The 13,461-nt window shown below is 43.8% G+C and overlaps 1 protein-coding gene across 7 annotated transcripts in view; it reads left to right on the top strand.

Moving 5' to 3' along the window:
* LOC117732283 (pleckstrin homology domain-containing family A member 5-like) overlaps positions 1-13,461 on the top strand; it is a 71,078-nt gene that overhangs the window by 54,229 nt on the left and 3,388 nt on the right. For 5 of the 7 annotated variants that reach the window (XM_034535139.1, XM_034535137.1, XM_034535138.1 and 2 more), the window contains 11 exons: positions 648-1,128; positions 1,589-1,672; positions 6,909-6,971; positions 7,059-7,139; positions 7,925-8,074; positions 8,225-8,326; positions 8,873-9,028; positions 10,214-10,334; positions 11,120-11,247; positions 12,418-12,627; positions 12,742-12,903. In XM_034535139.1, coding sequence (XP_034391030.1) covers positions 648-1,128; positions 1,589-1,672; positions 6,909-6,971; positions 7,059-7,139; positions 7,925-8,074; positions 8,225-8,326; positions 8,873-9,028; positions 10,214-10,334; positions 11,120-11,247; positions 12,418-12,627; positions 12,742-12,903 — 1,738 coding nt within the window. The other 2 variants (XM_034535143.1, XM_034535142.1) reach the window with 2 other exon arrangements.

Raw genomic sequence — 13,461 nt, 5'->3', positions numbered from 1 at the left:
TAGCGGTCCCTTGTGATAAGAGTGTAAATATGATCTCGCCATTCAAGTCTTTCAGCAGTCTCTATGTGTCACTACATGCATGTTCTGCAGAAGAATGTTTAGTTTCCATGTAGTCACTTTTCTTTTCTTTTTTCTTTTAGTCTTAACAGGAAGCTCTCGGTGACAGATGCACTGACCTTGAACTCACCGTGGAAGTGGAGCTTTTCAAAGCTTTGTTATCACTGGAAAGAGATCATTTGTTAGTCCAAATCTATCGCAGATTTGCTGTATCATAACATGACAGTGCTTTGATGAGTTCAGTAGCTAGCGAGTTAAAATAGGGGTGTTTTTGTTTTGTAAAAAATTAGATTCTAGTTGACTACAAACTGTACTTTTTCTGTACTTTGAACCTGCCACGTGAAGCCTATTATTCATGACACAAAACCCAATTAAAAAGAAAAAATAATAAAGTAGTTGAAGACTTATTAAATTGTACCTCCTTTGATGGCTGATGGCAATTTCCTAATAAAGATATATAGATATAAAAGTAGATAATGGACGACATGTGAAATGAGTATCTCCTGCTACTTATAATTTGTAATTGGTACTACTAAATAGTTTTACTTTCACTGAACATAGTCAAAGAGTTTACCTTTTCTTTTCCCCAGCATCACGTCATACCAGACGCTGCCTCGAAACATGCCCAGCTATCGGGTGCCATACGTGCCTCATTATGGCGATGGCTACTGCAGCATGCCCCGGAATAGCATGGCCCAGCGGGACAGCATCTGCAGCATGTCGCCTTCGTTGTACGACCAGGCCCTGGGTCCCTCGCCAGTTGACAAGCGCCGCTCCATGCGCGACGACACCATGTGGCAGTTGTTTGAGTGGCAGCAGAGACAGGGTTACACCAGGCCGCCGGGGCTCTACGGCGATATGGTCAGTCCCAAAACCATGATCAACCTGTCGGATCATGCTGCACCAAGCCACTCCATCCCACCCTCCCCCTCCCACGGCTCCTTGTCTATGTATGGCGGCTACTCTCCGATGCGATCCTACAATATGAACAGTGCTCGCTCAGAGGTATCCTCTCCCATTTACAGAGGAGATGTGAGCATCGACAGACGGCACAGGCCACAACTCAACAAGGTCAGTTAAGGCGCACACAACATGAACATGTTTGTCACTTCATTTAGTGGTGTCTAGTTCTATTTTTTTTTTTGTTAAATTGCCTTCCACAATTAGATCAGATCATGCTGCTAACAGTTTCCATTTACTTCAGAAACAGTCTTTTGAAAAACTGTTGACAGCAAATACTTTTATTATCTTTTAGAGTGTTTGAGCTAATTTAGTTATACAGTGTTCTCAGAGGTCAACACTGAATCCAAGTTTCCATCCATCAAGCAATTAAAACAATATATTTTGAGAAGCACAGACCATCATTTTGATGTATTTGTGGTGACAGGATCTCAATATTTTTGACAAATACAACAGAAAGTGTATTAATGGCTAAACATCACTAAGGATATGTACAAGTACAGGCGCTCATCTGTGAATGACTACTTCATTTTAACATGCTGCTTTGTTTTGAATTCATTGTGTCCTGCAGTATGCCTACACACCTGATAGGAGGTCAATGCCTGTGGGGATCCCAGTCCAGAACATCTCTGCCCAGTCTCTCCAAGGCAAAACAGTACGTTCCCTTTCTGTGTCCATCAATATCCTCTAACTGAATTTCTGTAATACACCGCCACATAATTTCACACTTGAATAAGTGTGTAGGGCACACAGTTATTAATTTGGGTTTAATTGGACTTCTTTGAAATACAAGGCTATTTTTACAACGCCACCTACCCTCCCTTTTTCCCTCTCCCTCTTTCCGTCCTTTCTTCCCTTCGAAGAAGACGTGGCGACAGAATCTATGGAGACAGATTTAGGCAGAACTCAGATGTATGTTCCAAGTGGTCGGATTTAAGGGTATGCTCACTTTAGGAGCTCCTTTGACTCGCTTCACATCAGTTGAGACTTAAAAACCCCGTCACTCACAACTTTCTAAGCCAGATCAGGAATTTATGTCAAAGCCGTACACAGTGCTCTGTCCTCATGGAGCCGGTAAAGTGTGAACTGGATTCTGTAATAAATGCTAAACTGCTCTCTTGTCTCGAGTGGACGTGATGAATTTGCATGCTGCTGACAGCGATTGCACCTTGGATAATCTCACGGTCCCGAGCTGCACGAGAAGCTAGATAGAGCAACTATTCACCTATTGAGAGCCTGCTATATCTAAATCTCCTGTCCTGGTGTCTTCTCTCCTCTCCTCCCACTCCCTTTGCGGTGTGTCCCTGTTTCATTGTGGCTGTATTTCCCTCCCTCCCTCCCTCCCTCGCAGCCTGAGGAACTGACTCTGCTGCTGATAAAGCTGCGGCGGCAGCAGGCAGAGCTAAACAGTATCCGGGAGCACACTGTAGCGCAGCTTATGCAACTAAACATGGATGGAGACAACCCAAAGGTCAGGCCCCCAGAGATGCTCCTGCAGCCTTGTGTGTTAGCGTGTGGTGTGTATGCCATCTTTAACCACTTCCATCATCCATCTCGATCCAGAGGATTTTTGTTGGTCTTCACACCTGGCTGATTTTAAGGAGGAAAGGCGCTGCAGTAGGCATTTATTCTCCGTGAAGGGTTTTTCTTTGGCTAGAAGTTTTCCCTTTATTTAGGGAACCGCTAATCTGCTTTCAACTTTTTCGCAAAACATGCAAAATGTCTGGAAAAAAATAACGTTATTTCACAACCAGCATTCAATGTGATGTAGTTCATAAAATCATTACATTTTGATCCATTTCAAGCAGTTGATTTAAGTAGTCCACACAGATGTCAGCCGGAAATGAAACTTAAAGCCAATGGTGAGCTTAGAAAGTGGCTGGCTAAGGAGGTTCAGGCCACTGGCACAAGTAAATGTTAATTCAGGATTTTTGCATTTCAAGTCTGCTCTAAGACGTCAGAGTGCAGATTTGACTGTTCCTGATGTGGGTCAATCAGGCCCGAGGTGGAAGATGGTCGGGTCTGAGGCATTTAGGTTCATAGTCAATCTTGTCTCCTTGTAAAGATTGTTGCCCTACCAGATCTAGTTCCCTAGGTTTAGTATTAAGATACTCTCGTCCAGTCGAAGTGATGTTATTGAGGTATTATTTCAACCTCATCTTATTGTTTTCTTCATGTTTCCCCGCATTGCGCCGGTACACGGCTGCACAAGTTGGTCATTATGGAGCTCTAGTCTCTCATTTCCCATCGTGAACTCACTCTGTTACTTTATATAGTACACCTGCTGCCTGATTTCTTCACCTTGACTTTGTCCTTTCTTTTTGTTCATTCATATTTAGGCACACTGTACGTGCCATACGAGTGTGTTTGAGAGAGAGAGCGAGAGAGCATCAGAGAAAGACTGTAACGTCCTTTTCTTGTGTCTCACTCTCTTGTTGCGTTTTATTTCCTCTCCTTTTTGCTGCTGATGCTAGAACGACATTCTCTCCCATCACCTCCAAAGGAACCTCATGTATTTGGACAATCAGGTGGGGTAATGCATGACTGCATGGCCCTGTCTCCTGTTATGAACTGAATTGAACATTTAATGCTTTGCTATTGTTGTATTAAACAGTCTGCTGAAAAAGCCTTTGATTTCCTGTTTGATGCTCTGTTACTGATCTTATTCTATCTTATTTCATGTTCTACTACATTACTTGGACCAATGTCACATACCACAGCATTTATAGCCCAAAGCTAGTTTGCAGTGCCCATCCCTAGATGGGCCTCTTCATTCATTTATTAGTCTGACTACGTACTCTAAACTCATGGTCAGCTATATTAACTGAATATCTGGATATCACTCAATTCTCTATAGTTTAGAGAATTATGTTTTTCCATTTACAGCGCATCTAGAGAGATGTGTATCATGTTAGTGAACAGTTGCAAAGTGCCTGCAAAGAAATTGTATCTGCGGTTATTTCATTGCTCTGAAGTGCTTTGAGAGTTTGAGTGATTATAAAAGTCGTACACAGAGGCACAATACCACATTCATGATAGTAATATAGGGTTTCAAATGTCCATGAAATGAGTTTGCCTCAGATTTGTGTAACCATTGAGGATTATGTAACTGTGCTCCTCCCTCTGAAAGTATTTACCATCTACTGCCACGTAAGCGTTTTAGAGCTTTGTATAACACTGTCTTGTTGTTTTGTGAGCATCTCTTACTGCTTCTCGTTGCCTCTATCCCTGTTTGAGTCTGCTTCATGAGAGAGAGAGAGAGAGAGAGAAAGAGAAAGAGAGAGAGAGAGAGGTGTGGCGTGGCAACGTTGTCAGTGTTGTCTCTGAAGTGAAGCACTGCTATAAACTGACACTCGCTCCTCTCCACACTGGACTAGATGAAGGGAAATGAGCCTTTAATCGCCATGACTCACACTTTGATTGAGAACTCTGCCCCAAGGCCTCAACTTTACCAGCAAGTAAGGCCAGCCAAAGGCTTTGCTCCTCCTCATCCTCACCAGTCGCTGTTGTTATTTTGGTCTGTTTTGCGATGCTCCTCCTTCGGTGTCCAAGTCCTCATGGCATCTTGATACTGGTCTCCCTGTATTGTCTGTATCGCCAGCACCTCCTCATCCATTGCTTTTGACTGTTCTCTTGCAAGTCATCCTAATATGGGCATGACTTGTGAAATGAGTAGTATGATGTGTTTACTTCCCTGTCCAGTTAAATGCTCTGTAAGTTGCTCCATGTTTAGAAAACACTCAGCGAGCTGTGAGACAACAGCTAAAGCGTTTGCTGCACCCAGATCACTTGGCGAGCAACGCCTCGAGTATTTACTCCTCTTGTTTTATCACCTAAACAGTGAAGGTTAGTGTGTGATGTTTCATAACCCCTTATAGAATGCTTTCCCTCTCATTAGGCGAGCCGCCTGCATTTGACAGGCGGACTCTAATTAGTGTTACTTCATTCTGTGCTGTCAGACATGTCACTTCTAAATCCAGCGCAATACCAGATACTATTATCCTACTGTGAAAAAAGGAACTGAAGGGGATTGTCTTCATGGCATAGTTTAGGTGCAGTAAGATACATCTTCACTCGTACTAGGACACAATAACATCCCACTATCCTGAAACTAATATCCACACCAAAGTTATACTCTGCTTACAGTTCATTTGGAGTCTACAAGTGCTGTTTTAATTTTTGTTTTGATGTAGTGGTCTTAAACTGGCTATACAGTATCCGCTGTGGAATACAGTATACCTATCTCGCCAGTGGGCGATGATGAAGATAAACACAGATGTTTTCTTGGGGAACGTTCTCTTCCCTTTTAGCTGTCTGCATTACCTCCCTCTCACCCCCCCCTCTTGTTGTTCTACCGGTGGAAAGGTGAAAGAGGGCCGGCTTGCGTGTGACTGGCTATGACATCACTTTGCCACTTTTGTGACCGCCTCTTGCGGCGTAAAAGTGCCGCCGAAGCCCCCCCCTGCCCCCCATCTGACAACAGCTGCATTCCCACCTGTTCAGCTGCCAGAGATCTGTCTCCCTCCTCCCCCCTCGCCATGTCACTCATACTCCACACCACAGTGAAGCCCCCCGCGCTGTGGGAGAGTCTGCATGTTTCTGTGTGGAATGCCATGTGGACCTCAGGTCCCACCTGCTTTAACTGTATCGTGTGGTTCCGCTGAGGAAAAATGGTGTCACGAACAATGTGTGTGTGTGTGTGTGAAAGACTGCAGGTGTGAGTGTGGAACATGGATATCCAGTGGAGTCGACACATGTTTGGACAGTGAGTCATTGTTGTCGTTGTTTTGGTTCTGTAGAACTGCTCATTGGATTTGAAACGTGATATTGTCTCTGAAGTTACAGTGCTGACGGTAAGAATTAATGCAGGGTAATTAATCAAAACAAAACAGATATGGGATCTGAAATGTTAATGCTAATGTTATTACTTGCTGAAGACAAGAAAGCAAGAAAACAAAAACAAAAAAGCAAGAAGGGGAAAATGTCTGTAGTTCAGGTCTGGCAGAGTGTCTGCTGATGTCTGTAGTTTGTAGACTAGCCAGGCATTTGCCTGCACATTATTTGATACTATATATATATTAAATATGATTACTTCATTTGTGTATGTTTGATTAGTGTCTAATATCCAATGTTAGTACACACACAGAACAACACAGATGGCTCACTGTCCTAATATGTACGGACAGCACATGTATTGATTTAGATTCAGAAGAGTGGATGAATGATGAAGCATTATGTGAAGAATGGATTTTCTGGAAACATGGGATCCAATGCAGTTGAAATGATTTCCCGTTTGAGCACTGTGCCTTTTTTGCTTCTTTAAAATAAGTAGATGAGTGTTATTAACACAAGTAGAGAGAAGGATACGTTTGTTTTTTTAAACATAGCTGTTGCAATATATTTGTCCTAAACGTTACTCGTGTACGTTCAAAGGTCCTCAGAATATCCGTGGTTATGTCGTTGTTCTGGTAATATCTTCCAGTATTACACTAAGTTGACCACAGCTACCAAACAGTCTTTGGACCAATAGCTGTAGAGAATGTGCTGGAGAGTAAGAACACAGTTGGTGGATGCAGTTTATGCGCCGACTCTAGAGTTCAGTAAGCAAGATTGTTTCACGTGCATTCCCGATAACACCACTGCATTGTGCTGATGCAGACAAGCAGCTGTGGGTAACCGTCCGAGAGCACGCTGTGTTTGGACGGGCTGCCCTCCCGCTGTTGCTTTGTCCACTTAGATTGTCTGATTCAGTAAAATATGAGTTTCCACACGAGGACAAAATCCCGCGGCTCAGTGAGAGAGCCTCGTCATGACACTGCATTAGATCTCCAGATTCTAATGTGTATGTGCATGTTTGGCGACTCTGTCTAAAGTCCTGTCTGTCCTCACAGCTGAGTCCAGAAGACTACAGGGATCACGCCTATACATGTGTGCCAGAAGAAGTGGACATTGACGTAAGTTCAGTGCGGCGCCCTCACGCGACGCTCCGTTCCTCTACATTGTACATGACGGGTCACAAGTCTCTATTGTTTTCTCTTCAGACCAAACTTAGCAGGTTGTGTGAGCAGGACAAAGTGGTGAGGACACAGGAGGAGAAGCTTCAGCAGCTGTACAGAGAGAAGGTGACTAAACACTGCACATCTGTCATCACGGTCACACAGTTTATACTCTGTTTTTAGTGTGTAAGAGAAACATATCTAAGAAAAGCTTAAGTTTATATGAGATGAGAAAAACAGAAGTCTATTATATTTGTATATTTATAGCCGAGCTACTGTCATCAACTTGCAAGACTTGTCTGGCTTCATAGCCACGTCATGATTAGCAGAATGTGGTTGCTGTGCGGAGAAAAAAATCAAGTTTGAAGTCCACACTGCAACAACAGTAATGCACTGTTTATTCACCATATATTTATTTGTTTTATGAAATGAGGTGAAATGTTGCGCATTCTGTAGTCTATTTGGAGTTGCCCCCATGCCCAACTAAGTAAAATAAATAAACATAACATACTAAAATGTATTTCTGAAATATTATTATTTTACAGACAAGAAAATGTAAGTTTTGGTTATGAATTCTCGAATTAAGTAATTGCTCAAGTTGGGATACTAAACAAAAGCTGGTTCAAGGTCGTGCAGTTTGAGTTTTGCGTATTTTTATTTTTCACACACTTTATTTGTCATTTTTCATATTTGCATGAACAGCAATCACTTGATAACAAAAAATTACACAAGAAATACACAGTTCTACGGATAAATAAAATAAGTTACTTCTAGTCATACTTTTTCTCTCTCTTTATTTTATCTTTGCGAGAAGTATGCAAGTTAAAAACGGGACCCACGGGGCCAGAAAAGAGGCTCAAACCACCCACAGGACTAAAGTTGGCTGATTGTTGTGTGGCGTGTTCCCTCAGCACACCCTGGAGACGGCTCTGCTTTCAGCCAGCCAGGAGATCGAGGTGGGCTCTGATAACCCTGCTGACATGCAGAGTGTTATCCAGCAGAGTGACTTGCTGCAGAGCGGCCTGCTCAGCACCTGCAGAGAGCTCTCCAGAATTGCAGCTGTGAGTCATTCAGTGCACTCGCTCGCGCACACTAAGACTGGACTCTGAAGATCTCTTTCTTCCGGAGGGTTATCACGATTCGATTTTTTTTTTTTTTGCCTGCTTTTTCTTTTCTTTTGTCATTCACAAAGTGTATCTCTGTCAAACCAGGAGTTGGAGATGTCGGGGAGGGAGTACGAGAAGCTGGAAGGAGATGTGACTCTGGCTAAGAACAACCTCCTGGAACAGCTTGAAGCACTGGGAAGCCCTCAGGTAGGATCCTTCTCCAGACTCCTTTAATCTCACGCGGCTTGTGCTGTCTAAAACTGGCATGGCACAATAGTCAGACCTTGCTAACTGTAAAGCTTTTAAAAAAAATGCTGAATTTGTGGCAGATTCCCTTGAACACCTAGTCATCCTTTTTGTAGACTTTGGGGGGAAAGCAAAGCGGGTTTCTGAGCTCCAGTGAGTGCCCTTAGCTGCAACCGAGAAATCAAAGCAACGTAGTCGGTGATTGATGACGGTAGCAATGATAGAGCAGGTCTTAATTAAGTCTGTCTTTTATCTTATCCTTCATCACGGAAGAAGTGTAGAGACGGAGAGAAACTGTTCTAGTAGCTCTTCCTGGTTGAGCTTGTGTCGGAGCCCAAGCTAATTCAGAGTAGAGAAGTCGGGGCCTGCAGGGAGCCTGGACATCCATTTCTTAAGTGTCCTTCACTGACCCCTGTCCCCTGTGTTCAGAACGCCAAGTTAATCTTCAGGTAATAATTTGGTTCTGTGTGTATGTGTGTGTGTGTGTGTTTGGTGTGCACACTCAAGACGGAGCCTCCCAGCCAGCAGCATGTCCGCATCCAGAAAGAACTTTGGAGTATTCAAGATGTGATTGAGGCCCTCAATAAAAATAAAGCTCAGAGAATTGCTGACGGTATGAGCTTGTATGGGCCCAAGACCAACATCAGCACACATACAAATGAGGTGAGGCACCGCCAGTAACAGACATGTTCTTACAATTCTGCACTTCCAGCATATGTTTTGTTCCTTTTCTCTTTTTGAATACCATCGTGTTTTGGACGTCGTCGTAAGTTTTATTTCTGATATTTTATAGATTAAATAATTTATCCATTGTAATCGATCAGTAGTTGAAGCCCTCCAGCTGTACACAAGGACCAATTTAAGCTGAGTGGTCAACCTGCCGGCCCTGGTCATGCTGGTGGTCTCTTAGTGGACGTGTCAGTCGCCCTGTAACAGCTCGTGGAGCTCTCTCTCTGGCTAATCAGCTGGGTTGCCCATCCTGTGTGCCAGAACTACTCTGGACCAGATGGTGGTTGCCCTGAGCGTGCGTGGTGGCGCCATGTGTCACTTTGCTTGCCGTCCTGTCATGCACTGTACAATCTCCAGGAGGACGACTCCGTACCGCCACGGCCACCCCTCCCCCAGTCCTATGAGCCCAACCCCCCCAACGTGCCCCCTTTGCCCTCTCATGCTGGTGTGCGCCCTTCGTCACTTCACAGGCCAGAGGACAGAAAGGCCAGCCACAGGAATGGCACGCACAGTGTAAGCTCGTTGACTCGTCAACCTCACGGTTGAGCCTGCCCTCATCTGTGTCATCACACATCATTGCTAGCTGTGATGGTTCTCACTTTCATTTTGACTGACATTTCATGTCTCTTTTTGGTATTTTTTTCAGTTTTTTGTTATGTACTTGATGCCATACTTCCATTATCTTATATTTTCAGTTAATTGGATGAAGCCTCACTCATGTGTCTTTTTTTTCTTTATCCCTCTTGTTAATTGAATTGCCTTGTTTTCCTTTTCTGTGCCTCCTTTGTGTGTTGAAAAGTAGCGATTTTGTTCTATTTTGCTGTATTCTGTCCTGTTTGACTGCTGCCTACTTGTGTGTCATACTCAGACAACATGGAGAGTTTTTCTTCAAGCTGTCTATATTTCTGTTTTGAGATTGCCCAGTCTGTGAAAGACTCATTTTGTTGAAAAGGCATGTCTGTTTGCCACCATCTCTGAAGTCATTCTGCAAGAGAAAATGGCCTAATTATTGTCAAATGTTTGAAATCTTAAGTTGGAGCCAAACTCTCCATGACTATAAATCAATCATGCCTATAAATCAAAGTGTGTGTGTTGAACTCGTTCTTTCCTTATCTGCAGGGCCCAGACTACCGACTGTATAAGAGTGAACCAGAGCTCACCACAGTGGCTGAAGTGGATGAGAGCAATGGAGAGGACAGATCTGAGCACCCGTCAGATCGAGAACATTCTGGGAGCAAAGGTACATTACGCCGAGTATTATGATGCCAGTTTCTGATAACTGTGCAGTTTTCCATAAAATTATCAATTTGGTTGGCACCAACACAAACTCGATTGCCTGATGAAATAATGAATGTGTGACCTAATAAACTTGTTTCCAGCACTGATAGTTGCCACGGTTACCATGGTATTTACACAGGCATCACTTTGACTCAGAGCATAAATACAAGGTTAGGCTTCTCCAAATCATTACGCCCGGTCAATATATCGCAAAGTGAATCTCATGGCAACCAGTATTTGGCACACTGGATTTAAATTCCACTGCTCAGGTTTGCATTTCAGTAACTTTGTTAACCAATTAACTCGACTTCATTTAGGCCTTGTGGCAAAAAAGGTACTTTAGAAAAGAGCAAATTGGCCTACCTTTGAAACGTTTCACACGGCACGGGTTCTGAAGTTGAATGATTACACTGTAGCTCCTCGCTTGTTTCCCACAAAATCAATAGTAGCAACTTGCCGATGCTGCAACTGCTGCGGGAAATACTGTCATTGTCGGTAGAGTGTGCTTGATGCCAGAGTTTACACTCAAGGTCTCACCAACGCCCAGAAGATTGAATCTGATAAACTGAAGGAAATATGCTATGCCAAACTGATGGGAAAATGATCATACTTTGTAGTACAGGCTTATGACCTTTCTTTAATGACACTGTATTTCAATATTGTAATTAAATATGATATAATATTCTGTGAATTGTGTTGTCATTACACCTTGTGGCTTACTGACCTCTGTTTTTCTTTACCTGCTAGGGATGTCCTACCCAGTTGGCATTGTCCCACCATGGACCAGATCTCCAGTGTCTGACTCCTCCTCCATAGCGTCATATGTTACCTTAAGGAAGAACAAGAGGCCGGACCCCAGGACGATGAGTCTAATGGTAACTCTTAATTGTTCTAAGCATGTGCCAGATATTGACATCAGTTGTCAGGAACTAACTTTAAAATGTAAAAAGTGATAAGCCTATTTTTTTTGGTGTGTGGCAAAACATTTTTTTCTCTAAGCTCTATAATAATTAGCATAATAATAATGCTGATTTATTTTTCTTGTTATCTCATCATTGTAAACCTCCTGTGGTCACACCAAACGTGCCACCACTCCAGTTGCATTTACTTCCTAATCGGTTGTTATGGTTATTAAGCTGTTGACATGTGACATGTGGCAGTCATCACGCGACACGGGTGTGACTCGTGCTCCTAAAACCAGGCTGTCATAAAATAGATGCCAAGATTTGTTTATAAAGTTTCCAGCCTCCGCTACGATGAACTTAAATATACTAACCATGTCATCGGTGCACCACAGTGTAGGGTGTGTCTGTATGTGTTTGGAAACAATGATGGACATATAGTAGAAATGTCAGCTGAGCACACATACACAACTGCAGTCTTCCCTGTTGGCCACATAGCCTTCAGTTGTAAAAGAGTGTGTTACAGAGTTCAGCGTGGGCCCTTGGACACGAGCCTGTTGAACAATCTGGACAGTGGATGCTGCGTTTCCTTGGGCTCTGGACTGAACCCAGATCTGCCAACCCCTCACGGCATTACATAAACCTGAAACTTCTCCTCAGTTCACTTCACATCATCAGCCTGTCCTGCTCCGGCATTAATAAGCCCCGAACCTCTCTGAGTGCACCCATGTGTGCCCGCAGGAGCGCGCGCGTGTGTGTGTGTGTGTGTGCGCACCGCAGCCAGGCAAGTTCTGGTTCTAAGAGCGTGAACAATAAAGAGCCGCTTCAGTCATTGTTGTGGTTATTATGTCAATCCTATTTTGAAGTAGTTGAAAACGTTTTTTTTCCCAGTACGTGCAGTATTTGCCGGAGAAGATTAGTCTACATGGTCTAATGGAGACTGTGTTCAGACGACAGCTAGTATACACCGACCACACGGTGACGCAACTTGGCTGCACACCCAAACTGTGGTTCTGCCTCGTGAAACTCTACAGTAGTGACATCTGTCCTCCGAGCATGCAGCAGTGTTATTAACTTCTCTAAATGTGCGTGTGTGTTGTTTGTGTCCCTTTCCGGTCTGTGGTTGTCCTCTCTGGCTAACAGGAGCGTCCTCGCAGCGCGGTGGAGCAGCAGCTGTGCGCCGTGGAAACCGGGCGGCCCAGGATGAGTGTGGAGGAGCAGCTGGACAGGATCCGCCGCCACCAGCAGGGTGCCCTCAGGGAGAAGAAGAAAGGTCTCCACGTCCGGGGTGGCAGCCAGGAGAACACGCCGTCTCGCAGTCACTCGTTCAAAGAGAACCAATTTCGGATGCAGGTATTGGGTGACTGCTGACTTGAGTTCTGAGTAGGCTGGTATCAAATCCTGCACTTCATGCCATGTGAACCAATCTCCTTGCATTTGTCCCTTTTTTCCCCCGTCTCTCTTTAGTCCCAAATGAGACGCAGAGAAGAGGGGATAAGCTGTGACATTGACGAGCTGGAGGCTTCACTTAGGCAGCAGGAGGTGGTGAGGGACCAGGAGACGCCCGCAGAGGAGATTGCCCGTCTCAGAGAAGCCTCGCAGTATGACCACTTAAATATGGACCGAGAGGTGAGGCACAGCGGTTGGCTGTCTGACTCCTCAGACTGAGTGGGCTAATATTAATACGCGCAAATTATTTAGGAAATCACTTCAAGTATCGTGGATTTGATTCTCAATACCACTTATCCAAATTAAAGAAACATACCCAATTACATGGTATTAGTATTAAATCACATCTTGTTACCTTGATATCACACGTGTTTAATGTATGTGCATGTAGCAAAATGATCAAGGAAATATTACAAATGTGTGTCTTGATTGACAGGTACATTTTGAAAAAGGATACTCTGGTTTTAGCGAGATGAAGAGCCATGGTTGTGTGCACCACAGTGCATTTGACAACACTTCATTACATGTCATTTAGCTGACGCTGTTATCCAAAGCGACTTACAATTAATTACATTAATACACCGTAGACACAGCTACAGGGAACAATTCAGGGTTAAGTGTCTTGCTCAAGGACACATTGATTGAACCACCAACCCCCTGATTGAAAGACAGAGCTGCTAACCACTTCCATACTTGTAGTCCTTCCGCAGAAATCAATTACTTAATTGTAATTACTTT

This window comes from Cyclopterus lumpus, chromosome 6, assembly GCF_009769545.1.
Source record: "Cyclopterus lumpus isolate fCycLum1 chromosome 6, fCycLum1.pri, whole genome shotgun sequence".
Classification (NCBI taxonomy): domain Eukaryota; kingdom Metazoa; phylum Chordata; class Actinopteri; order Perciformes; family Cyclopteridae; genus Cyclopterus; species Cyclopterus lumpus.
This window is presented reverse-complemented; position numbering and strand designations above follow the sequence as displayed.